The following is a 27,396-nucleotide window of genomic DNA, read 5'->3' on the forward strand; positions in this document are numbered from 1 at the left end:
ATTCTTCCTTTTAGGCGCAATATAGTCGTTAGGTTTGTAGGAATTGGACTAGGAGGCATGTCATAAGCCACTGATGCGCTTGACAATCTATGACCGATTAGTTCTATACGCGGCTAGTACTCATGACGGACATGTTGCTTTGTTATACGTGTTGATGAAGAATGAAAATAGAACCTGTCAAGTCTCGGATCTGATCAATCGCTCAGAGATCCTCTTGTTCATTCCTATATTATTTCTTCGTCTTCTTGTAAACAACCGTTGTCGGTCAATGCTTGTACCCTTTCAATGACTTTTGGATTCCCCCCATAGCAGGATAGTCAGTCCTATGTATGGCGGCACGGTCTATTTGGGGCTTAAACCCATGACGGGCATGTTGTTAAGTGACACGTAATGATCCAAACAATATCTTGGCTAAAGCAGATCGTGTCCTGTTTCTTTGAGAGACATCAATAACCTACAACATTACGTGTGTCTGCAAGATTTTGAGATTAGTACGTTAAGCAGTTAAGCAGTGAACAGCATCGATTACCCCTTACAATTTCTCGTTATTCTTTCAACCATTCTTTACATCCTATAGGATAAGTTATATGATAGATTCTCGTATTGTCTCGAACATGGATTTCTTCTTATCTTTACTACCAATATGATATTGTTTGAGGACGATTTAGAATGAGCCGATTTGTTGTTTAATACATGACTGACGACCAAATTCCTTATCTATTACTGCCAATCCCCAATCAAACGAGACACTCTCAGGTAGCACTTTGTTGATCGGGTTTGACGCAAAGCTTGAAGCAAGTTCTTGATAGAAATTAATACACACGTAAATAGCTTCAACTATAAGCACTGTATCATCGCACTCTGTCATCTTCGGTAAAGCCAATAAACCGTCTGCTAAAAATATTTACCCAGACAATCGTACGGAATTCTTCGCCCTCAAGTATCACGATTACCCCGGAGAGTGAGTGCAAACAGTTCTATTTTATGCATTCCCCCACTCGGAAGGAAAAGCCCCTACAACCGAGCCCAGTGATGAAGTGGAGTGGAGGCACACTTTACGCCGCCCGATACGCAGCTCGGAAGCAGAACTGTTCTGTGCCGGTTTGGCGCAAACGATGAATCCGTTATGCGTACTGGCAATTGCGATCGCGGTAGGTTAATGAACGAGCAATAAACATTGAATTTATCTCTCTCTCCCTCGATCCGGGGCGGTGTGTAATTAGCATTACACTTGCGCATGCTTTTCCTACCATGATGTCTAGGCCCTCGTCGCACTCCATTTAAAATAGATGCGCGTTCTGTACACGTGCCTCCCCGCGCACCTCTTGAGTGCACTTGAGACCTTCGGGATCCGGTGTTATCGATTGTCGGAAATTCTCCGCAAAGCGCTCAAGAAGTCGTGCACTGGGTTAAGCTGGGCTCGTTGTGAGTTTCTTCACGTTCTTCCCAATCCTCTTCAAGCGACACATTACTTATCGATTATCATCAACTCAGCTCAGCCCGCAAGGCCGTTAAACCTTGTGCGCGCGCGTTTTGGCCCGCATCGCCAAAAGGGGTATAAAAAGCCCACTCCAGCAGGAACCACCCGATACAGTTCGTGCAAGCAAGCGGTCGATTAAACATGGTGCGATTAAACAGTGCAGCCGGCTCCCGGTGGTGGGCCCCAGCGATGGCCATCCTGGCGCTGGCGCTCAGTGTCGAAGCGGCCGAGGTCGCACGGTACGATAACTACCGGCTGTACCGGGTGACGCCCCACAGCGAGGCGCAGCTACGGTCGGTGGCCGCCATGGAGCAGGCGAGCGATAGCTTAATTTTCCTCGAGACCGCCCGCAAGCTGGGCGATCGGTTCGACATCGTCGTCGCGCCCCACAAGCTGGCCGACTTTACCGAAACGCTTGAATCGGACTACATCCCGCACGAGCTGATCGAGCAGAACGTGCAGCGGGCGTTCGATGAGGAGCGCGTCCGGCTAACGAACAAGCGCGCCAAGGGTCCGTTCGATTGGAACGACTATCACACGCTGGAGGAGATCCACGCCTGGCTCGACCAGCTGGCCAGTGAGCATCCGAAGGAGGTGGAACTGCTCGACGCAGGACGTTCGCATCAGAATCGCACCATGAAGGGTGTGAAGCTTTCGTACGGTCCCGGCCGCCCGGGTGTGTTCTTGGAGGGTGGTATTCACGCGCGTGAATGGATCTCGCCCGCCACCGTGACGTACATTCTGAACCAGCTCCTCACCAGTGAGGATGCGAAGGTGCGTGCACTGGCCGAAAAGTTTGACTGGTACGTGTTCCCGAACGCAAACCCGGACGGGTACGCGTACACCTTCCAGGTGAACCGGCTGTGGCGCAAAACGCGCAAAGCGTACGGTCCGTTCTGTTACGGGGCCGATCCGAACCGCAACTGGGACTTCCACTGGGCCGAGCAGGGCACGAGCAATAACGCCTGCTCGGACACGTACCATGGATCGGAAGCGTTCTCGGAGGTTGAGACCCGTTCACTGGCTGCGTTTGTGGAGAAGCTGCGCGGTAAGCTCGGTGCGTACATTGCGTTCCATTCGTACTCGCAGCTGCTGCTGTTCCCGTACGGTCACACCGGGGAGCATTCGCCGAACCATAAGGATTTGGACGAGATTGCCGAAGCGACGGTAAAGTCACTGGCGAAGCGGTACGGCACGCAGTACAAGTACGGCAATGTGTACGATGCGATCTATCCGGCGAGCGGGTCGAGCGTTGACTGGAGCTATGGAGCGCAGGATGTGAAGATTGCGTACACGTACGAGCTGCGTCCGGATGGGAACGCCTGGAATGGGTTCGTGCTGCCACCGAACGAAATTGTGCCGACGGGCGAGGAGACGCTGGACTCGCTCATCACGCTGCTGGAGGAATCGTCCGCCCGGGGTTATTACGATGAGAAGCATTGAAGTCTCTCAAACCGGGGCGGGTTGGTAGCTTAGCGCTGCTTTTAGTGTGTGATTGATGAATCTAAGGTGAATAAACCGAACAAAAAACTGTAAGACTGCGTCGTGTGTGTGTGCAATTGCTTTATTAATCTCTCAACTGGTGATACAAAAACACGTTCTCTACGTACACAATTTGTGCTTTTTTGTGATCGTTTTTGTTCATCTACGATGCCACCTCAAGGCCATCTAATGATCCCCTAGAACATCTCCCAATGGTTCCTGCATTCCGACCACTTCAGCGCTCTTCAAAGTTTCTTCCTCCGGTTTCGATTCTTCATCCTCCAGCTCATCATGCTTAAAATCTCCAGCCTCGTTCAATGCCGGGTCTTCCTCCTCATTCAGTTCTTCCAACTCCTCCACCGGATCCTCACCCGATTCCTTCAAATCCCAGGCCGTTGCGCGTCTACTTGTGGATGCCCGCAGTACATGCCCTCCGTCCAGTTCGACCAACTCCAACTCCGTTGCACTTGACTCTCCCCCGGTGGTGGTGGCAATGCTAGCCTTACGACTCAACATCAGATATTCATCAAACAGATGGTTTGAGAGACGCCGCTCGTACCGGTGGTAAGCATTTTCAAGCCGGCGCACGTGTGCCTCCGAATCGGTATCGTCCGTATCGGTGCCCTGGCATTCGATGAACCGCTTGAAGCGCTGTACGATCGGGTGAGCATCGATATTGAGATTGCGCCGAAAGTCCTCCAGATCGGTGCTCCAGTACTCATCGATGGCATCGTGGACGAGTTTCGTCTCGAGCTCCTCCTCCTGCAGCTCACGGGCCGCCTCGGACAGGGCGGTAAATATTTGATCCTCCGTCAGCTTGTCGATCTCGTACTGAATGTCGATGAACTTGCGGTACACCGGATCGGAACCGAACTCTTCTGGAATAGATTTGGATGTGGTTGGATTTTTCCGGTCGCTCGGACCAACTTCGACTTGAGCATCCACGTGTTGGTTCAATTCACCCAAATCTACAGCAGACTCGTCTGAGGACAGCTGATCAACAGGATCAATGGTAGCATCGGACGCCTTTTTGTTAGCTTCAACGACATCCGGCACCTGTTCTTTGGTCATATTCTCAACAATTTGTTCTGCAATGCTAACAGGCTCCGATTCCTGGATAACCTCCAAGACAGGCCCTTCCTTTTCCTGATGTACCACCACCTCATCTCCAATGTTCTGTATCATATCGTCAACCTTCCGAAGCTTCTCGCTAATCTGCCCATAGTCCTCCATAATGTTCGCCAGCTGATCGTGAATACTATCAATGTGCGCATTGTACTTCTCCTTCTGTGCCGTCACTCGGTCGATCAAATTCTGCAGCTTTTCCTGATCCTGCCGGAACACCTCAAGACGATACTCGTTAAAGTTGTGCTGCTTGCCACCGATCGATATCATCTGCTGCTCGATGTTCATATCAACTTCAGCGTGACCCTTCATCAAGCGCTCCAGTACCGCCTCCTTTGCAAGGCTACGCTCGTTCGCTTCGAAGCGCTCCTGCCGTGCCTGTTCAATCTTTACACCGTTCGAGTTTTGCTCCATCGCTTTCAGCACACCCTCGTACACGAGCGGTTCGGTACGCTGAGACTTGGCCGTCTGGGGACGCACAATCTTGTGGCGATTCTTCAGCACACACTTTGGATCGCGCAAGTCAACCGAATGGAAGAATCGTTTGTACTCGTCAATAAACTCCGTGATCGTGTTCTGACGATCGAGCTTACTGTCGAGGATGCTTCCAGCTTCGTCCTCCGTTTCACTGCTGCTGCTGCTGCTGTCGCTCAGGGACGCTTCCGGGCGCATAGAACTGGCTAGCTTGCGATGTTTCTTCGGTACAATCTTATCAAACATATCCTCACTGTCGGAAGTGTCAGAGCGGGATGTGCAGGCACGGCTGCTGTTCCGCACGCAGCTGTCGCAATCGGTTACGAGTGTTGGGTCGGAGTTGGAATCGGACCCGGTGATGTAGTCCACGGAGTTGGTAGAAGCTTTACGCTCGTCAGCCAACTTTTGGGCATGTTGTGTATCGCCCTCTGTGGAAGTGATCGAATCTACCGAAGCGGTTGATGCTTTACGATCAGAATGTTGTACGGCAGAGCCATCAGGATCTGCTGGGAATTGGTCAGTGGTACTACACGTTGGTTGCATCGTGATGGAAATCTCTTTCGATTGGATGATGACATTCAGCGTATCATCCTGCTCGGCTGAGGCGATACGGGCCTCAGTTTTTCTATTAATTTCAGGAAGCTTCGTGGCTTCCACAGTAGGTTTAGGTACAAGATCTTTGTTAACATCTTCACGATTTGTATCTTCTTCACCTTCAGTTGAGATCTTTTCTTGTTGTACAACTTCAGTTTTGTGGCTCTCTTCAGGAAGTTCATTCTTGTCAAAAGAATCATGTGCTTTCAAGTCATTCTTCTGATCAGATACACGCATATAACTCTCATCAACTTCTGAACATTGCTCCAGAGATTCTGGACCATCTTTGGCTGCTTCTACGACTTGCTGTAAAGCTTCATCTTTCCTTTCCTTCATATCTGCGTACTCTTCTGTAGTAATCTCTTCGATGAGTGGTTTGCCGATACTTTCGCTCAAACGTTGATCAGTATTTACTCTTCCAAAGCACTGCTCAAGAGCTTCACATAGCTGTCTGGGTTGGTCAGCTGCGGGAGTAGCTGTGGGAGTAGCAGCGGGCTTAAGTGCACTTGTGTGTTGGTTAAATAGAGCTTCCATCTCCTTCCACGCAACGTCGTTCGATTGGTACTTCAGCTCTTCGAACTCTCCTTTACTGGCAGCAGAACCTTCCTTTTCTTCCTCCTCCTCGTCGCTGCTCGTTTTAAGCTGAAAACAATAATTGCATCTTAAAATGGGTCAAGTATGGAAGATAGCATTTTGTTTCTCACCAATTCCGGTTCGCCGTCTCCTCGGTGGCGCAAGCGAAGAGTTGCTGGAGAAAATTGAACAAATGATTAGCTTTTTCTCTTAAATGAGAAACAGGAGATGAAAATTATTACCATTGATACTGCGTCGCATTTTGCGTTGTTCCTCTTTCTTCCAGCGCTGGTGTTCTTTACGCTCCTCTTCGTAACCGCCTCGTTTCCTTTTTTCCAAGAAGTACAATACAAAAATGGTAATTTTGATAGCTCATATATTGAAATTGATTCTTATTACCATGCCTCAGCACATGCCCGATCTTTATCAAACACTGGTCTCGAATCCAATAGGTCAGAGATTTCTGAAAAAAATAAGCAATACGATACAACAAAACTCATTGTAGACTCATTTTGCAGTAATTGTCCTCAAAAAACGAATTCTTACACATTCCAAAATGAGCGTTTTGCGATAAGAAGGAATATCGTTGACCACGGGATTCCCTACCAACGTCAGTACGCGCAATCCTTTCATATCCGCAAGAACCTTTCAAAGCAAATAAGTTGAAGTTGACGGTCGAATAATATTAAAATAAATAGAGAATACCTTCACAATCGCAATGTCCTCGATTCGGTTGTGAGAAATGTCCAAAACCGACACGAAATCACATTTCCGCAACTCCGCTAGGCTTTCGATCGATTTCAGATAGTTGTGCGAAATGTTGAGCGTGTTCAGCACGGGCAGAATGTCTGTTGAAAGAAATAAACTTCAATTTCATTATCGTTTCCTGTTGGCAGGCAGTTTTAAAACGACGGAGAAAAGCGTTCCCTTGCTCCCTTTCTTCCTTACCGCTTCCACAGTTTTCTATCTTGGCGATGTGATTATGGGAAAGGTTCAGCGTGTCCAACTGTTTGCAGTGTTGCAAGTTTTCGATTTTCTAAACAAATGCCCCAACAAGCAAGAGACCAAGTGTGAGAAATAGGGGATGGAATCAGATGTCAGTCAAGCAAAGAAATCGATAAGAGTACAGTCTGCCATCATAGGAATGGGAGGCACGTGCACATGGTACTGACCTTGATAAGGTTGTTGTGCAGATACAGACAACGCAGTTGTGACTGGTGATCCAGCCCGGAAATGTTGGAAATGGCGTTGCACTCCAGCCAAAGACATTTTAATCCTACGTACTCGTCCAGCCCATCGATGGCGTTGTATCCTGAGAAAACAGGATGAGAGAGCAACAAAATCTGGAACATCTTGTGGAGGAAGTAGATCGGGAAGTTTCTTTTACCTGAGTAGTGCAAATATAGGACATCGTTAAGGTGTGGCGTTAGGTAGAGCTTGTTTTTGCGACACGATGCTTGAATCGTTTTCTTCGTCATTCTGCGCCATTTTGCGGGAGGAAATTAAAACACCATTAGCGTTATGCAAACTCTTACACATCAGGGTAGTGACTCACTTTTTTGGGCCCAAACTCTTCTTCGCACTGTTCGCGCACCATCTTGGGGCAGAGAAAAAAACTGAACTGCGTGCTCTATCCGCTGGAAGAAAACTGGAAACTACCAAAAACTTTGCCCCTCCGGTGGAAAATAACAACGATGACACCGAGTAGCAACGGTTGCTATGTAACGTGCATTGGTTTCAAACGATTGCCACAGTACATGTGGGGGTTGAAACGAAACGAAGTGCGTGTGTGAAATATTTCATGCGCCGTGAAAGAATTCGTTATTTTGCAGGGTTGGTAGCCTTAAAACGTCAGTTGAAATTATTTTTAAAATATAAAAATCGTTTTGAGATAAAAACTATGAATGTATTTCTAGTTTGAAATATAAGAGAAGTACAAAACAGTGTAAAAAAATAAGCAAAATTTAAAAACATGCTACGTGCATAAAAACATTCGCTACATGCACAATTGCAGCTGATAGCAAGAGCAGGCCCAACCCAAGCGCCACAGATTAAGCTTAAACGACTGGAAAATTGAATATCCATAGAAAAAAATGAAAGCTCCACAGCTTCATTGGTTTGATCAATAGATGGCGTATTACAACTCATCATTATATTGCTATCCTTTTCTTGCAATGTGTTTCGACAAGTTGCATTTTATTATGACCTATATAGCCTTCTAACTTTCTGAGCAAAAATCTATATAAATGGTCGTGTGGTTAGATACGTGGGTATCAACACCAATGACCATTGCTCAAATCTCACTTGCTTCAGTGCTGGTGGTTTCCGTTGGAGTTTAGTATTTAAACAATCGTATCGCCGTTCTAGTTCTAGCGATGCATAACTTCAATGCGAAACCATACAACAGTACAGAGGAAATGAGAAAGCTCTCCTCCAAGCGATGAAGCTCAACTGGTTGGGGTATCCCACCAACAGATAGCGCCACCAGCTTTTTTGCTATTTTTAGAATGCATGAGTCGTTTGCGTCTGCTAAACGAAGTCTTTTATATTCCGTTTAGGTAGAGAACTTGAGTCGTTTAGAAGCCGTTTAGTGGTCGTTTAGTGGATTTGTGGCACTTGGGAAGTGCCACAAATCCACTAAACGACCACTAAACGGCTTCTAAACGCCTCAAATTCTCTACCTAAACGGAATATAGAAAGACTTCGTTTAGCAGACGGCAAACGACTCATGCATTCTAAAAATAGCAAAAAAGCTGGTGGCGCTCTCTGTTGGTGGGATACCCCAACCAGTTGAGCTTCATCGCTTGGAGGAGAGCTTTCTCATTTCCTCTGTACTGTTGTATGGTTTCGCATTGAAGTTATGCATCGCTAGAACTAGAACGGCGATACGATTGTTTAATTACTAAACTCCAACGGAAACCACCAGTACTGAAGCAGTGAGAATTGAGTTATGGTCGTTGGTGTTGATACCCACGTATCCGACCACACGACCATTCACATAGATTTTTGCTCAGAAAGTTATAAGGCTATATAGGTCATGATAAGATGAAACTTGTCGAACACATTGCAAGAACAGGATAGCAATATAATGATGAGTTGTAATACGCCATCTATTGATCAAACCAATGAAGCTGTGGAGCTTTCATTTTTTTATATGGATATTAAATTTTCCAGTCGTTTAAGCTTAATCTGTGGCGCTTGGGGGATCTCTACAAACATATTTGCAAACTTGTTGTCACTTTTATCATACACCCCACGCCAAAAAGCGGTGCAAATGTTGATCATTTGCAAAGGCGCCGTCGCCACGGTAAGCCGCCCCACTCAATCAGCCTTCAAACAATTTAACTGCTCGCGGTGAAAACGTGACTGACAGCACACATCACACAACACACAGCCCCCTTCCCGGAGGCTCCTCAAAGAGCTCAGCTATCAGCCGATGGGCGTGCAGATTCATAAGCATGATGCGCTAATGATGCAAATGAATTGTGATGCCAGCGTTAAAGTGATACTACTAATATGACACTTTGTAAATGAGTATATAGGGTTAAAATACCCCCTTCTTGCTCGTTCGATATGTCGGGTGGCCCAGGGTAGGGAGCCTGTGCAAAGCTGTGTGCAATTTGCAATCGGGCATTGCAATAACAATAATAAAGGCTGGCAAATGATGATGTTGTTACAACAGGTGCCAAGTGGTGGCAGCCGGGGAGAGGTTGTAATTTATTATTTAACATGCCGCTATTTTGTAACCTCTTGTGGTGATTGTGTTGTTCGGGTAATAGTTAAAGTTGACACGTTTTTCACAATAATTAAATTGAAAGAGAATAAGTTTTTTGTGGTACGATTGATGCAGGAAATTCAATAATATGCTGGTTTTTGCTGTTAAGCTGTTATAAAGTATCTGCGTTTGAGATTGTAACGAAGCCAAATCTGCTTACACTCAATCGAACAGTACGTACCGGGATGATGTTTTGCCATTTTCGCGTTCAAATGATATGTTATATATTTAAAAATGACACACGTGTGCCAATAATAACACAGCCACAAATGTATGACCATCACGTGACGTACCTAACGCCCCGTGACGTTCCACCCGCCATGACGTAGCAGGGTCGCTAAACAACTGTTCAAGGGGGTTGTTTTTCTGTTTCCTTACGATCCCGGACGATGTACCGACATCTCGCGTGATGCCACTTCTCCCGCCAACCTCGCAGACTCTAGTCCTTGAAATGCTGGATGTTAAATGTGATGATCCGCTAATTATTCCCAATCGTCTGGGAAGCAACGTCTGATTCTTCGGCCGAAGGTGATAAAATTGACACTCTTGGTGCGAGGCGTACGATGTCCACCATCGGTGGACGCACAACGCAAGCCTGGTGCGTGATCGATTATTTGACGTACCGAGAGCGTCGGATTGGATCGAGTTTGCTTATACACACCGGCACGGGTAATCTTATTTAGATCGTTATTGAAAATCACAGAAATGTAGATTTTGGACATGCTTTTCCATTCTTTCCATTTTCTTGCCATTTTTTTTTCGTACATCTAATTCGTTTATAATGGCGCCCATTCGAATCGTTCCTGCAGATGCGATCAACAAAAAATGTGCTAAATATTCAAATTTGAATTCGGAGTCGCACACCGAGGTGCAATTTCCGTGTCGTCATCGGAGTAGACGCGTGCATGTGTGCGTGTTTGTGTGTCTGCTAATTGATGAAGCATGTGCGTTGGAGTACGTCTAGCGTGGTTTATTTATCGCTGATGATCACGATCCGTCACACACACCGCCCTGTGACGTAGATGTGCTGGGGAAGCGCTTTGCGTGCTCAGTTGTGCGAGACGTGGTCATAGCCGTTGCTAACGACGACGACAGTACATGTGAAGCTAGAAGGGCTTTACGATGGGTTGGGGGAGTGTAGAAGCGCCAATGGAAGGGGGATTTTATGTGCTCAATAATGACAGTACGCTGTAACACTAGCTGGAAAGCAAATATTGGAGAAAGCAAAGCATTGCAATTGATAAACGGGAGGCAAACAGAATGATAAGAAAAATTACACACGTTGTAATTCAAATAGTTTGTTGTGGAGACGATTCTAATGACGAGTGTGTTTTATGACTGAGTACACCATTTAAATAAGACACTTTTACAACACCTTTAAACGGGTCATTTATTTGCTTTTCACTTTTATAATCTACACACTTGTGGTGAGTTCAGTGTGTTATTTTGCTGTCGAAATGGAAAAAAGCATTTAAAAAGATTTCCCTATAATTTAAAATTGAAAATTAAGTTTGATTGTTTAAGGTTAACTCCCAGTTTATTTACGATAATAAATAAAATAAATATCACGAAATATCCAAAACTTCTAGCAAACCCTGTAAAATTCAAAGCCATTATTAATCCACTCTGGTTTAGCAGCAATCTAAAAAATCAAATCTCTTATAAAAAAAGGTCATAATTAAACACTATCTAGCCAAGGTTGGGCCTGTTCCTAATCAGGTTAGCATCCAATTGTCGTGCTTTGTTAATTGTTGCCAGTTACTGTCTGCTCTTTACCATTCTTCTTTCCATTCTCCTATCCATTGTCAACACCCTGCGCGCACCCTCACAGACTCATCTTATCCTGAGGGCAACCTTGATTGTTAGTTTTCTGTTCAGGGGGATTTTGCTTTTTTTTTTGTTCAAGTTGTAGCGCTTCATCCAATTTCCTGTTCACACCTTTCCTGAATACATTAACGTGGCTCGTATGTTTTTTTTTCACCTGAAAAGGCCCACCAAGCCTGAACACGGTCGCTTGGAATGACCTCGCCATGGATTTCCGGTCTTCGTTACGGGCTTCGAGCGATGGAAAACGAACTTATCGGGTTACGGGAGCTCGTTTTACATTTTTCTATCTTGCGCCATTGCACACAACACACACAGACACACCCACAACCATTCTGCTAAGCTGTAACATCCTGAAAAAATGGGGGGAAAAGCGAAGGCACGGCCTAGGATTACGTGAGTGTGTCTGTTCTGTGAGGGGCAGGTTGAATAAAAAATGCTGCTCTGTGCAGCGGAGCAGAAGCAAACCGGAAGTGATGACGCTGTTCGTTTGGCGAGCGAGAAGAAAGGAACACAAAAAAAGAAACAGCTTGGAAGAGGAAATTAACACTCACCACCCTCGCTTCGAGATGGCGGACAGTGGAAATGATTACATAATTGGTGCATGATTGACAGACGCGGAGCGGAAACGAGACAGTGCCGAGCTTAGCGCTAAAGCTCAACAGCTACGAGGATGATGGCGCGTAGGCAAATATTCGACCACTACTAGATGCAGTGTCTGAGTTACAGTAGCCATACAAGGGGAGAAAGAAAAAACACAGAGCAACCCGGGAAAATAATAGAATTCAGTAAAGCTAAGGCTCAAGGACAGCAACGAGCCTTCCTCGTTGATAAGGAATGGGCGCTAATCCAGCCACAGCAAAAGCCCGTACCCCGTAGCAGCAGCAGAAGCATTTGCCTGCAGAGAAAACTAATGGCGTAACAGCTGAGGTATGACGTAATGGATTTTGACTGTTTCCTTCCCTTTCTCACTCACGCTCACTCTCTATCTCACCCATTGAATGAGGTAAGATGAGTAAAAAAAAACAAAAATGGAGATGTTCCTGCTGAGCTCCTCCACACGTCAGCACACACGGAGCGAGCATCCTTGTGAGTACCCGCAGCGTATTTGAGTGCCAATCGCTGTGAACGCGCGCGCAACGTGAACAGAGAGGAGAGAGAGAAAGCACTCACCGAAACGCGATGGAGGCGCACGGTGTGTGCGTCAAGAAAATGGAAGCAACTGATGATTACACAATCACTGTACCCCATCGTACGACGCGGAGTGATGGTGGACGAGAAAATTAGAGCAAACCCTTGCTCCGTCTCTCTCTCTCTCTCTCTGTCTCTCCCTTCAACGAGAAGTATCCCTTCGTCCTCGGGCAGTAGTTTTTCCTGGAATATAATTGAGAGCATGAGTGTCTTTTTGGGGGTTGAAAAGAGCGTGTGTGTGTGAGAGAGAGAGCGAGAGAGAGCGAGTTTGGGAAAATGACGACCAAATCCAGAGAGGCGCTGTGCGGTGGTAGAACACCCAGTGTATGCGCGCCTTGCCCCCGGAAGCAATCCTTCGGTGCCGTGGTACGAGACCACTTGCATAGAGTATTCGGTTCTATGTGGTCATAGTAAGAGGTACGCCTTTTTTCCACAGCGCCTGTGGTCTGCCTTTTTCCTTGTGTGTGGTGCAAAAAGCACTAGATCGGTGGTTGTAATTTTACGGGGGGCAAATTGGACAGTATCTGTGTGTATGTGTGTGTGTATGTGTGACAGTTAGGGTGTTGAAAGGTGTGATGTAACTGAAGCAATTACTTGAAAAGGAACACTCTTCTCAACTCCTCCCCTGTGAAAGGTGTTTTTCGAGGCCAAACCACAGTGGGAGGGTGGGGGAAATTACTCTGTCCAGTGTCTGTAACCTATGTTCCGGATTTTGTGCGAACTCGATCACTAACTCCGCAGGCCAGAAACGCAATGCAAGGACAATGTGTTAGAAGGAAAACCCGATGATAGCAGAAAAACCTTCCAACAAGGAACCCGTTTTATCGATCCCATAAGTGTCATAATTCGTCCTAAAGAGGGCAGTAGGTGTGTGCGTGTGTGGTTGTGTGTATGTGAGAGACTCACTGAGTGAGTGTGAATTAGGAACAGGGACCCGCGCCGTCGTTTGCAAAACGGCCATCCAGAGTTGGGTGCACCAATTTAGTTTCGTCCCCAATTACAATGGCATTGATCCGATATGGATGTGGCTCTGGCTCCAGTCCGTCTACAGAACGGGCCCCTCCGAGCCTTGTCCCTTCCCCTTTCCTAGTGCTCCGTGTACCGCCAGTACTGCCCTTCGGCCGACTTTTCACCCTTGTCGATGTCCTCCAAAACTTTTGTCATACGAATTTCTCCCTTTTTCTCTCTCGCTCTCTCCAATACACCAATTCCTATTGTATGTATGTGTGTGTGTGTGTGCATTAGGGAGCATCTAAAAAATAGGGAGATGGAGGTGATGGTTGTCCTTGTGTTCATGGTGTATGTGTGTGTGTGTGTATTTCAGGTCTCTGCAGCGCGCCGATCGAAAGCGACAGGCATGCGCAGGGAAGGTTTGCGCGATTTTTCCCTTTTTTTTCGCTCCCTCCAACTCTCTTCATATTCCAATTTCTTGTGCTCAGTTTTTCCTTCACTGGACGGCACACGGTCTCCAACGGATCCACATCTTTTGGCGGAGCATCCGAGAGTACGCACTCTCACGTTGGAAAACACTCTCCACGCGTTGGAGCTCTGACTGGAGAGCTCCAAAGGAAGACTCGACTCGAAAAGAGAGAGAGAGAGAGAGCGCGCGTGAGAAATAACTCGCCAATACACTCACGATATCCCCTCCCTGGTCTATTACGCTCTCTCTCTCTCTCTCTCTCACTCTCGCTCTCTTTGCGGTGGGGCTTTGGGGTGGATAAATAACCAAGGCAGTTGGCAGCGTGCTGACTCGTTTTCAGAACCTCACTTGAATCGGTTACAGGCGTATCGTAGCTGCTGGTCGAGCGCGTTTCATTACGCACTCCTCCAAACCTCCGCCACCCTCCCCACCAGAAACGTTGTGCTCTACGCCGTTGTGTGGGTACGTGCTGCTGGAAAGTGGGGTGAAAAAGAGGGAGGGAAGGGCCTCCAGTTACTACTAGGACTTGCAGTGTAATTTGATCATGTGAGGACGTGCGAGAAGTTGAAGCGCATTCGATGGACAATTGATGGAAAATTCCGAGTGCTGTAGTGGGAAAAAAGCCATTAAAGTGCGGATGTGATTTTCCGTGCGAACCAAATTGTTTTCTGATTTTGTAAAACTGTGCTTCAAAATCTCAAAGTGTGTGTGTGTGTATGTGTTAGTGTGGAAAAACTTGTACAAGAAACTTTTCTTTACCGAAGCAAAAGCTAACCAGCAAATAAAAAGTTGGGAATAGAAACGGGAGAGTCTTAAACCGTTAGAGAATGTATATGCGAGAGAGATGTAGATATGATTATGAAAAGAACAATTGTGAAGATGTATAGAGTGTCGAAGTTTTCCATAGATTGCTTTTCAGAAAAGAGTTTAATATTTAATTTCAATCCAAGTGCAATAATTTGCTTAATAATGATGGAACAATTCCTACAGGATTCATCCCACCTGAGAGACTGAACGGAAAATTGAGTGCATACAGACACACACACACACACAAACACACTGTCAAATTGGACGAGGATATAGATTGAGAGAGGGTTGGGTGGTCTAGGGGGGGGGGGGGGTCTGTGAAGGGACTAGTATGACACGATAAAGACGTGCGCTCGCGCACATTGCCTTTCGCTCGACGAAAGGTGGTTACATAAAAAAGGCGACTGGTGGACATCCCGGTTGGGGTGGGGGAGGAGTTGGGTCTACACGAAACAGGTCCTTCCCTTTAAAACGGTTGGAGCAAAGAAGCCGCTAGTTAAATGAATTTACATTACTGAACTGTTTTTGAATATTTTGTACATGAGAATTAAAATAATAACGAATTTTGCTTCATATTTTTTCTCTCTTCCTCCCATTGTCCTGTTCCTCCCTGTGACACCGTGTGCTGTGGATTTTCCCCAACCTGCCATTTCTGCTCCGTCGATCAACGGACACACACGCACGCACGCACGCACGATACGCGCACACAACTCAACTCGCGTGCACACACGCGCGTTTTTGCGTTCCAGTTCGGGGATCAGAGAGAGAGAGTGAGCGAGCGAGCGAGCGAGCGCTGGTGCTGGGAACGAGTTTGCTGCTGTTTGCGAGTGTGTGCATGTGTGTGTGAGCGTTCGCGCGCGTGTTTGTGGATAACCGAAAGCGGAAGCGGAAGCGAGAGAGCGACCGAGCGAGTGAAGTTTGGTGGCGAGCGAGAGAGCGAGAGCGGTGCATCGAGAAAGCAGAAGCAGTAGAGAGAGAGAGAGAGAGGGAGAGGAAAAAACAAGTGCTCGTCGTGTACCTTGTGCGGTGCTCGAAGGATCAAAGATCGATTGCCTGCCTGGCCCAGTAATACGGGCGTGTGTGTGTTGTGTGGCCGTGTGTGAGAGAGTGTGTGTGAGTGTTTGTGAAGAAAAGCTGCGAACCAGCACAGGTGCGATCGTCGCGCGCGCGTTCGACAGGACTGAACGGACCACTGCCAATTCAGAGTCAGCACAGCATTAGACAGAGTCAGCAGCAGCAGCAGCAGCAGCAGCCATGGCCGACAAAAAGGTAGCGGAACAGTACTATGCCCCGCCGCCCAAGCTGGGCAAATGGGAAGGATTTAGGACGTTCCTGTGGAACAGCGAAACCAGCCAATGCCTTGGCCGCACCGGATCGAGCTGGGGTAAGTAAAGAAGGAGAAGGAACTGTAGTGTGACAGTAGTACGTAGTATTAGTAGTGATGGCGGTCGTGACACTTTTCCATTATCCTGTGCGATGAAATAGGGGCGCAGCCATGTTGGATTTTTCTCCGTGTGCTCGCGTGCGCTTTCTCATGGTCCCATTTTCACGAGATTCGGTGGGAGGAGAAGGAGGACGGCACAAGGGCACACTAAGGCACACACTGTGTGGCGATGGTAGCGCCATCAAGTGTCCTTCCGCGTTACTAAACCGTGTGCAGAGAACAGAAGGAAGAATGCGAACACCGTGCGCGCGACAGAGAGAGAGAGAGTGAGAGCCTTTTCTTGTGGCTGTGTGTGTGTACGCGCGTGTGAGTAGCACTGTGATGAGGGATGAGAAAATCTACTACTCCGAGATACTTACCCCTTGAAACGCTCATTGCGGGACACAAATTAGAATTGGGGAGAAAATGGGGACACACGCTCTCTCGCTCTTTCTCTCTCTCTCATACGTTTGAGGATTTCTCCACTCATCTGTTTTTTCCCCCACTGAATCTCCTTGTGAGTGTATGTCTGTGTGACTGGTTCTCGTCGCTTTTCGCGACGAGTTTGGAAAGCTGGTTACATAAATTTTTACTTTTCCCAACAGCCGTTCCGATTGTACTTTAGCTCTTAACCGCTTGGCGTATTAATCGTGCTATTTTAAAATAATTCAAATCGATGGCAAGCGTGCATCAAGCATTTTGGAAATTGATTTCAGTCAAGGGAAGCCCTAGAGAGTATAAATTATGTACAATTTTGATGTGCAGTTGTACTTTAAGGATGGACAAAAGAAAGAGACATTAAACTAATAGACCAAACCAACACACCCATGAAGCAAATTACACGTTACGTTCGGTTGGGTGTGATGGATTATTCTAGCCTTGAAGTTTCTACATTTTTATTGGAGCTACCTCATTGCTTCCAACACTCTCCCCCCCCACCACCCCCTCCACCGACAAGCAAACAAGGAAATGTATGAATAAAAGGCTTTCGCTGGAGCTTGCAGGATTGCGCTTACGCAATCGTCCAAAGGTGTGCCAAGGTTTGGGAGCGCCTTGAGAGGCTTGCCGTGTCTGCTTTGTGTCTTCACTTGGCTAGTAGCTTGTTTTTATTATTAAAAAAAAATGCACAAAATGATAAAAATTGGCATACAGTACATTGCTTTTTTACATTCAAAACTTCTCAAAACACCAACAACCCAGCAAAATCCTTCAGCATACCACTATACAAAGGTTGTGTATGATTGACGCCGTCTCGTTGCCGTTGCCGTGTATGTTTGTGCACCCTACCACCCTCCCCAATCCCCCCCCCCCCACGGAGTACGAAAGGCAGCGGTTATGTAACGCTGTCTTCACAAACAGTGTTAGCCATCCTGGTGGACTAGCCTGGCTTCACGGTCGTCTGCAGTCTTTGCGGGTGGTTTCCTTTTCTGCCTTCTGGTAAGAATTTAGCTACGGTTGGGATTGTAGCGGGAATATAACAGACAACTGAACAGCAGTAAAGCAAGCACACGCACTGTTTGGCGGTGTAATTTTGCTGCCAAAGCTTAACAATTATCGTAATTTGTATTTCCTCCACGAACCTTCCTGGAGCGTTTCCAATGGCATGGAAATAATATAGTGATGGTTAGGTTGGTGCGGCGGGCACTGGATCATTACATAAGCGAGTTTTCTTCGTCCAGGTAGTAATGGTTGATTCGGGAGGGTGAGCACATTGAAAGGAGATACGTATAATTTGATAAAGCCAGGGCCACGCGTGGATTTGTGGTGTCAACTTTCGGAAGGTTGAAATGGGTTTTTTTTTGTTGTGGGACATGGGACCAATTTAACAGAATTTGGACTATTTTGACAGCCTAATACACCCCACAAAAAGGGAGGCAATACTGTGCACGGGCTCATTAAGCATGTATCATTGCAGCCAGACGGACACACACGCCAAAGTGTAGAAAAAAGGGAAAAAGAAAAAAAAAGGGAGTTATGTAACACATGTAGTTTATAGCAAACAAAGCAAAAACCCTTTATGAATCGAAATTCTGCTGGCATTGCTGTTTTATTAGCACCATAAAGTAGAGGGGTTTAAAAATTCAAACTTGCAGCAGCAGCAAAAAAAAAAAATTAGTATACAAAATTTCGATCGTTATGACGATGAGATGTGTGTATGAGTAAGCAATTGAAACCATTGGGAGGAAGAAAAAAAAAACGTCTCGTACGCTTTGACAATGTCGTGTAAAAAAACGTCAACGGTGATACGCAAAGCCACCCATCCCCTCCCACTTGGAATCGTGTGGGAGGGGGAGGACGGCCTCCTAGTTATGTGCACCGCAAACATATTTGTTATTTAAATTGAAGTGAATTGAATTTCAATGCCTGCCCTCGAGCAGGGAACTGAAACTGTTACACATTGCGGATCGAAGATGGTCTGGTCGTCCTCGCGCTGGAGTGGAGTTGTTTGTTGTCTCGCTCTCTCTCTCTCTCTCTCTCTCTCTCTCTCTCTCTCTAACTCTCTCTCTCTCTAACTCTCTCTCTCTCTTTCTCTCGCTCGGTGTTGCTGACTGGCGCAACATTGCATTGATGAGACAATTAAGAAGGAGTATGTGTGTGTGTGTGTACTTTGGATCGATTTGTAGATGTAAGAATTGTGACATGAAGTCTGTTTGCTCTAGTAGGACAAGAAGAACCAATTAATGGATCCAAAAATAAAAAAAAGAACAGTTCCGGTGTTATGTAACTAGTACTCCAGAAGTCGGCGTGTTCTTCTGCAAACCGCATTCGCCATAACCTCGAACCCCCGAATCCTATTAAGCGCGCACCGATCAATACGGCCCAACTTGCATCATGCAGGCTCGTTAATCTCTCAGCCCACCTCCACCGGCCGTGGTCACACACACACACACACACACACACACACAACACACACACACACACACCACACACACACACACACACCTTTGGCATAGGGATTTTACCGAGGAAGCACCTCACACGGCCAGGAATGTGTATACGTACTTCTAAGCCAAAAAGTCCAAAAACCGCCAAGCAGTGGTGGCAGAGATGAAAAAGGTTACGCGGGCATCAATTGCTAAATTTAATACTTTGGTAAACTTTGGTACCGCCCGTACCCCTGCCCACCTGTCCGGGGCGGGTCCTGCCGTGACACTGCCGTCAGACGGTTTTACGACCTGCCTGCCTGAACCTGTGTGTGTGTGTGTGTGTATGTGTGTGTGTGATTGGTATGCCTGGTGCCGCATTGGGGGCTGTTCGCTCCATAAGAAACACGGGTGTGCGTCCCGTGCGCCTGCGCCCTGCCTATAAATAACCCCACAACAGACTTTTGGGGTGGTAGTGGGTTGGTTTTTTGCTTTTTCCAATAAGCGATATTTACCAACCATCGAACACCCTCGGTTCGCCAGAGCCAGTGTGCGCTGTTCTTGAATCATCTCGTGTAGTTTTCCGCACCCCCGTGTGTCTGTCATTGCGCGTGATGGATGGAATTGTTCTCCGACTTGCGGGACGGAGAATTATTGAGTCTACCCCCAATGGAGTTCGGATTGTGGTAAGCCCCATTGCCATGCCGATCGAACCGGTTTGATTGGGTATTTAGTTCGGCCGTATCATACACCCTGCCACTTGTACCACGTGCTTGCTTTACAGCGTTTACAACCCGCACCCTCCCCCCATCATTACGGGTTGTTGTAGTTTGTTTTCTCCAATTGAATCAATCGGCTCTAGACGGACCAGCGTTGCGATACGCTGTTCCGCAACACTACCCTGACAACGGCACACATACAGCAAAACTGCGCAAAGGAAAGAACGCAAAAACAAACATACCCGAGGTTTGCATGTAAAGTAGGCTCTCGCTTCGAAGGTGAAGTTGGCTCGCGTAACCAGTTTTGCAAGATTCGCAGGTCGCGGTGTCTTGGGCGAAAGTCACCTTTTCGGTTGGGACTTTTTTTATCGCATTTGATCGTACAATCCAGTTATTCGACGAGAAAGAGAGAAAAACTCAGTGTGTTTTTCTTCTTCAATATCTGCACCTCAGGCGATTCTAAATCATCATGCGTCGTTGGATATGACGGCTATACTTGGCGCCTTGAACCCAATACTTGCCCAAATGGACAGTCAACAAAGTTATTAATATATTACGTCGCCCAAAAAACCACATGACACTCTACTGTCTCGTTCTCACTAAGCAACGCGTTTCTTATTCCCCTGTTTGCTTGTCAGCTGTTCCGAATGCTCGAACGTGTTTGATGTTCCTTTCTGCCGCGATCCAGACGGCAAGAGCAGTCGACGGCCGCGCAAACCGCGAAGCGCAACATCGCACACTTGTATAGTGTACGGCTGGTTCAGGTTAGCGTTCGCCACGATCGTTAAACCGTTTTTGTAGGGGGAGCGAGAGTCAGCGATCGCGCAAATGTGGCGATTGCGCTTTGGTGAATGTATGGTTTTCATGTTCTTCGCCAATATTTCTTCCACCAAGACTACGAAACGGAAACAGCGGCTCTCTTCTACGTAGGTGTTTCTGCTTCATCCGGCGGCGTAAGGGCAAAGCCAAAGTTGAGGCACCATGTGTGATGTTGTGCTCAATTTTGCAATGTTTGTTTTACTGAAGTGTCTTCTTACCTCCACAGTTCGGTTGCGAGCGGAGGAACGGAAGCCTTTATGGCTGCTCTTGCCACTTCTTCGCCCACAGACCTTATTCGTTTTGCGCCGATGCTTCTTCACTTCTCGAGTTCTTTCACGTCGTTCGAGAAACAGGATACGCCGCTCTTATCGATCGAGAACTCTTTTCTGCTGACACCGTACACCGGACGCTGTATGTGGAGCGAGGCTAGAAGGCGAAGGAAGGTTTATTTCCTTTCGGATGCTCTAGTACTCAAGTCGTTCTCCCCTTTTTTCACCCATTTCATGCGCATTATGCGGAACTACGAAGTACGGTTGGTGACGTTGATAATGACGATGATGATGATGATAATGGTTGCAACGTTGATGTTATCGAATGTCGAAGACAGATAGGGAGGTGGGGAGTGGGACCGTATTATCAAGAACACCCGTCTGTTTGCTCAGCCTAACAATACGCCCGCCCTCCGGGTACATGTATTGAGCCATTAGATATGATTTGTTTCCCTTCCATCTTCCCTTCTAATGCAAATAGTTTATCCTACATAGCCAACCGGAACCATTCGAAGCGTTCGATAGGTTGATAAGGTACTAGTGGCGTTGAGAAAAAAAAGCACACAAAACAACTACTGATAAACGCAACTTGGTCGTCGCGATTCCGTCCACCCTCCAACCCCACAACATGGCGTCAATGAATACCATGACCTCATTCGCTACCCCGAAGGTTGTCGCTACTTCACTTTGCGAGCGAAATTTTTATCAGAAACTCATCGTGCTTCTGGTTGTGTATGTGCTGCCAGTTCGGGTTAGGTTCTTCTATGTCCCTCCTTCCCTCAATTCCCCAATAGTTAGCCATAACTTTCGGCTCGGAACGTGACGAACGTTCTCAATGATTGTATGGGAGAAACGGGCTACAGCAGTTTTATGTTCTTGAGTTGTGCAAACAAACACACAAACAACAATGTGTTTGGACGGTCGCTGAGATATTGTAAACATGGCACAGAAAATGGTTGAATCGCAGAATGGAAAAGAGCGCGCGAGAGAGAGAGAGAGAGAGAGAGAGAGAGAGAGAGGGAGAGAGAGAGAGAGATAGATAGAGAGAGAGCGCGAGGGCGTATGTGAGAAGAGTATTGCTTATGTGAGTAATTTATTTGTTTGCTTCATTATCAGCTTTTTTTATTTGTTCACAAAATTGCTGATTTTGTTTTTTTCCAGAACTGGATACAATGATTTTCTGTTGAAGTTGGTTTTTTGTGACAATTTTTGGGACTAGACAAGAAGATTCTATTTCTAGAGCCTATCAAACCTTAGTCTCTCGGCAACAGACGAACCAACATGCTTTATCGATCCATACTCCATGCTCCAAAGGGTGGTATTGCGTTTGCTGGACACTTCACTAGACGCTCCGTGACTTATCGCTCCGACCGCACATGACCGTCCGAGCACCAAATTGGAAATTCATGAGCTCCGGACGATGTGAGAGCCGTCATGCGTCACACTAAGCGCGATGCCTTCTATTGAGCATGTTTCGTGGATCGTTGTTGAAGGTTCGTCGCGTGCTCACTGGGCGATAGACCGTCGTCTCAATTTAACCGTACCGTTGCATATCAGAGCCGTGCCCCAGTCGAGCAGTCAACTCGCACGCACGCAGCACGCAAAAGCAGCTCGGCCACAATTAAGCATTGGCTTGGGTTCAATTAATTCTATGTAGAAACAATCAATAAGCATTAATTTCAATTGATCTCCATGTGATATGGGGTGGGTTGGTGGTCGCTTGTCGGGGCCGCTTTTCAATAATCGATCCAGTTAAGTACGATCGGTACTGGACATTTCACCCCCCCCCCCCCCACTCCCCCTCCCGCTTTTGCAGCCCTCATCGGCGGCTCACCACGTCATCAATCACGACAGGCGGAAAGTATTGCCGTACATCAAAGGGACTCGTGATCGTCCGTGAAGCATTCGGAATGATTTATGAACTTGGCTCTAGAATATATTTCTCATTTATGGCACTTTTTATTAGATTCGCTGACCAAGAGAAACATTGCTTATTCACGCTACAAAGTATCTGGGTTGAAGAAACAGGTGTTAATGATAGAAATCCCCGTTTGATCAGTCGCTGGGGAAGTTTCACAAAAATACCCCACAATCTTGTGGTATTTTCAGCTGGGAATTCTAGTCTGCCCAAGCAGATCGCTAATCCTCACCTATTTACTCAACGGACGAGAATAATATAAAAATTCCAAATTCCCCATTCAAACACGTGCTGGTGCTGCTGGGGTGCCATTCCGTGACAAGCACGGGCTCTGTTTTTTCCCTCGCAAAGATCACGTCCTAGCGACTGCTGATGCCGATCGCCGTGTGCGATCAGCACGCGTTTGTGCTCAAACTATCACTAGCGCTTATTAGCACAGAGTTGATTTGTGTACTAGTGTGTCTAGTGCTCAGTTCCAACCCTCTCCCCTGTACAGTAGTAAATTTTCGTCGTGCGCTTCGACCTTCTGTGTCTGTGACGAGAGATTCCAGCATTGCAACTGGAATCCGCCGCCAAGCATTCACGGCCACATTACCATTAGGCGACCTTAGCAGTTAACTAACGAGCGAGAGGGCACAGCGTACGTTAAATCGTTAAACAGTCGTCACGAGCGGGCGCCTCCGAGCAGTCGGGCTTGGGTGGTGTTAATTGCTGAATAATGATTGACGGTTATATCTTGTAGATGAAAATTGATATTTTGGGACGGGTTGTGAGCACGGGATGGGCGTTAAAGTGGTGGTAGGTTTGTTGTTGTCGTTAGTTGACTAGTGTATATGAAAAAAAGGCATGGAATTTTCCACACAAGTTATCATGGATCAATGTTAGCCTCATTTTGCTGTAACCGCGTCGCTTCGTTTGCAGGGAACAGCCACTGTTAATAACATTCTGTCCTCAAGGCAGAATCGGGCGCAGTGGCTTATGCACGCAGTTGCTGTTTTTATGTCTCACATTCCCAAGAGCCCTTTCCTTCCTCTCTCTCTCTCTCCCACTGTTAGTCTCGTATCTCAGTTTAGCTCCCCGCGGGGATATTCTATTCACAAACATCGCGACATTCCGGACGCTGGTTGAATAGGCTGGAAGTGGCAGCGTCATGGTCAGTGTTTTATGCAATAGTGGCAAACAAGCCTGCAGCTGTCAGGCCGTATCGTGCACGTGAGTCTATAGGGGCTAGGTGGTTCGAGCATGCATTTACGCGGCAATGTACGACAGGATAAAGGACATTATACGATATAAATTCAGTCCGTTGGTGGAAGCATCTTGCAAGCATCTCTCATGCTGCTGACGTGTTAACAGTGGCCCCAGTTGGAATTGATTTTCTCACATTTTCTCAAACCCCTACTGATGGGACACGCCGTCGCTGTACAAAGTGCATAATGAATGAATCAGTACAAACCCTTTCACCAGGGGCGAAGTGGTCCGTTCAGATTCAATTACGCACTGTGCAGTCTTTGCGAATAAGACGTAAAACTCTTCGTACAACCGCTTTGCAGAACTTTTTTTTTGCTGGTATGTGTCACCCATAAAATTCGTGACGTAAATGGTGCTAGATAGAATATTATACGTTCCATCTGGCTGTCACATGCAGCCGCGTCTAAGACCAACCCCGTATTAAACACTGTGTAGCCGTGCGAAAGGAAAACTCGGTTATTTATAGAAATTCAGTTCACCAAACTGATGAAACACGGGTTCACACAGCTCAAGGCAGGCAGCAGCCGTGCAGCCGGAGTGAATGCGACCTCGCGTTAAACGTTTCCAAGTCCCTCCATAACGCTCGTATTATATGTTTGCCCCTATGAAGCATTTGCATAGAATAAATATACACATTAGCGTGCGTCATCGGCGGAGCGCAAAGAAATGTCAACACTAATGAAGCCTTCATTAATCATGCAATCGTGCTTGTGTTCTTGTCTATCCTTTCCGCAGCGAAAATCCTCTTCTTCTATGTGTGCTTTTATGCTGCCCTGGTCGGATTCTTTGCCGCGATGCTGGCCGTGTTCTGGCAGACGCTCGACATGCAGATGCCTAAATATCAGCTTGACAGTTCGCTGATTGGATCGAATCCAGGTAAGATCTGAAGGCCCCCCCCCGTCGTCGTCGGGGGCGACCTTGGTGCGATACGGGCTGCCGTAATGGACATGTTTCTGTGTTTCGTCTATTTTCCTACCAAGGTCTGGGCTTTCGACCAACACCGCCAGAGTACCAGAATGTGGAGAGCTCGTTAATCTGGTACAAAGCTTCCGACAATGGAAACGTTGGGATCTGGACCAAACTAATCGATGATTTTCTGGAGCGTAAGTAGTAGCAAATTTAGCTGGCAGCACGAGTGAGAAGAGCCTATTGCATCCGAAGTCTAACGATCATTTGTTGGCTTTTACAGCTTACACGCTAGAGGAAGACAACCGCGTCGATTGCTCGTTCGACAATCCGCCGCCGGAGGGCAAGGTTTGCAAAGTTCCTATGACTAACTGGTCTCCGTGCGTCAAGGAAAATCAATACAACTTTAAAAAGAAGAGCCCGTGCATATTCTTGAAGCTGAACAAGGTAAGTTGCCTGATGGTGGGAAATGGTACGAAATTGCTGTGAAATTTAACTCTCTCTCCCTCTCTCTCTTTCTGTTTGCTTTGCCGCCCATCAGATCTATAACTGGGTCCCAGATATGTACAATACCTCGACCAACTTGCCGGAGAAAATGCCCGATGATCTGAAGGAGCACATCCGCGGAGAGGAAGCCCGAGGAAACAAGAACGTAAGCCACTGTGTTTTCGACTCTCGGTGGTATATTTCATTCTAAACCCGTTTCTTTTCCAAATCCACCCATACAGACCAACGTGGTTTGGGTCTCCTGCTCCGGTGAAAATCCTGCCGATAATGAGCACATCGGTGCCATTCAGTACATCCCGCGTCGCGGATTCCCTGGATACTTCTTCCCGTACAAGAACGTTGATGGATATCTGCCACCAGTAGTAGCAGTCTACTTCGAAAAACCAAGAGAGTAAGTATTGCTCATGTAACGACCCCAAAAAAGGGAAGATATCGTTTGTTGCTTGTTACATTTATTTGAGATAAACTACGATACGAAAGGATTCGTTTCAGTCTTACAGTTGTGCAAGGTAGAAAAACTTCCGAGCCTTATTGAAAGTAGCGCTCGAATCGATTTGTTTGAAGTCACGCTTTGAATTAATGTATGCCAACCATTCCGGAGGAGTCCGGGTAGTTTGTTGCGGTTTAAAGTTGAAAAACACGCTGGGAAACGTGATTGCAGAACCATAATCGCTCTTCGTTGTTATCAATGTGTTCAGTGCAGTGACGGGAGGATCGTATTTTGTTGTAGTCGTAACGGAACGAGCCGTGGTTGAGGAAAATGGGGTAATGGTGGGGAAGAGAGTCACTGTGGGTCTGGTGGAAATGTGGATGGTTGGGAAGGAGATGGTGAAGATGGCATTGAATTTGTGGTTTGAGTGCTCATAGTAGAGGAAGATAATGTTGTTGTTTGTGCTACCGATGTAGTAGGAGCTGTAGTGGCATCGTGGAGGTTGAAGATACAGTGGTTGTTGGATTAGATGAAGATGTCCTGACTGTAGGAAGAGTGAACTGACTTGTTGTTCGTGGAGTCACAGGCGTGTTACTGATGATGAGGAAGTTGTTGAGCTGCTAGTTGATATCGATATCGACACTGTTGAAAACTGGTTGTAGAGCTAGTCCTGTCAGATGTAGAGAATGATGTCGAAGGCGAGTGAACTTCAGTAGAAAATGATGTTGGCAAAGTAAAGGACTCGGTAGAAGAACTAGTAATATCTGATGTTGTCGATGAAGAAGTGTAGATTCAGTTGTAGAGCTGGTAGTAGATTCGATGGCAGAACTATAGAATCTAAAGTCGTCGATGAAGCAGTTGTAAATTCAGTTGTAGAGCTGGTATCGGCAGAGTTGTAGTTGACTCAGTTGTAGAACTGGTGGTAAATCAGTTGTAGAACTGGGGGTAGCAGGAGTCGTCGAAGATGCAGTGAAAGATTCAGTAGTAGAGCTAGTAGTAGCAGGAGTTGTTGAAGCAAGTGTGGTGGATTCCTTGTAGAGCTCGTTGCAGGAGTCGTCGATGAGCGTAGTAGAACACTTGTAGAGCTGGTAGTAGAAGGGTCTTCGATGAAGCAGGTGCTAGACTCGGTTGTAGACGATGTAGGTAATGTTGTTGGATTAGATGGAGATGTTCTGATTGTAGGAAGAGTGAACCGACTTGTTGTTCGAGGAGTCACAGGCGTTGTTACTGATGATGATGAAGTTGTTGAACTGCTAGTTGATATCGATATCGACACTGTTGAAGAACTGGTTGTATAGAGCTAGTGGTCCAGATGTTGTAGGTAATGAGGTCGAAACTCGGTCGACGAAGATGTTGAAGACGAAGTTTTTCGGTAGAAAATGATGTCGGAGTGTAAAACTCAGTCGAAGAAGTTAAAGAATCTGAAGTCGTCGATGATGTGGTGGTAGTCTCTGTTGTAAGAACAGGAGTCGCGGCAAAACAGTGGTAGACTCAGATTTCGCGCTGGTTTGCAGCGGGATTCGTGGAGGAAGTGGTGGTAGACTCAGT

The 27,396-nt window shown here is 46.7% G+C and overlaps 3 protein-coding genes across 3 annotated transcripts; 2 read left to right on the forward strand and 1 right to left on the reverse strand.

Annotated features, from left to right (window-relative positions):
- Nucleotides 1-1,306: 1,306 nt before the first annotated feature.
- On the forward strand, nucleotides 1,307-3,029 carry LOC121602236 (zinc carboxypeptidase A 1). The gene has a single exon (XM_041930990.1). The coding sequence runs from the start codon at nucleotides 1,622-1,624 to the stop codon at nucleotides 2,921-2,923; it is 1,302 nt and encodes a 433-aa protein (XP_041786924.1). The 5' UTR covers nucleotides 1,307-1,621; the 3' UTR covers nucleotides 2,924-3,029.
- Nucleotides 3,029-7,415, reverse strand: LOC121602233 (dynein assembly factor 1, axonemal homolog). The gene is given in 11 exon segments (XM_041930987.1): nucleotides 3,029-5,797; nucleotides 5,860-5,903; nucleotides 5,971-6,056; nucleotides 6,128-6,176; nucleotides 6,179-6,191; nucleotides 6,275-6,373; nucleotides 6,434-6,576; nucleotides 6,677-6,764; nucleotides 6,901-7,040; nucleotides 7,116-7,207; nucleotides 7,284-7,415. Coding segments are annotated over 10 exon segments (3,402 nt in total). The 5' UTR covers nucleotide 7,207; nucleotides 7,284-7,415; the 3' UTR covers nucleotides 3,029-3,148.
- Nucleotides 7,416-15,531: 8,116 nt separating this feature from the next.
- LOC121602237 (sodium/potassium-transporting ATPase subunit beta-2-like) lies at nucleotides 15,532-25,809 on the forward strand (the record flags this gene model as incomplete). Its single annotated transcript, XM_041930992.1, has 6 exons — nucleotides 15,532-16,129; nucleotides 24,741-24,881; nucleotides 24,986-25,108; nucleotides 25,195-25,358; nucleotides 25,453-25,563; nucleotides 25,640-25,809. Coding segments are annotated over exons 1-6 (839 nt in total), but the record flags the coding sequence as incomplete, so codon positions are not given.
- Between the last annotated feature and the right edge of the window lie 1,587 nt (nucleotides 25,810-27,396).

The sequence above is a fragment of the Anopheles merus genome, unplaced genomic scaffold (genome assembly GCF_017562075.2).
Source record: "Anopheles merus strain MAF unplaced genomic scaffold, AmerM5.1 LNR4000369, whole genome shotgun sequence".
Classification (NCBI taxonomy): domain Eukaryota; kingdom Metazoa; phylum Arthropoda; class Insecta; order Diptera; family Culicidae; genus Anopheles; species Anopheles merus.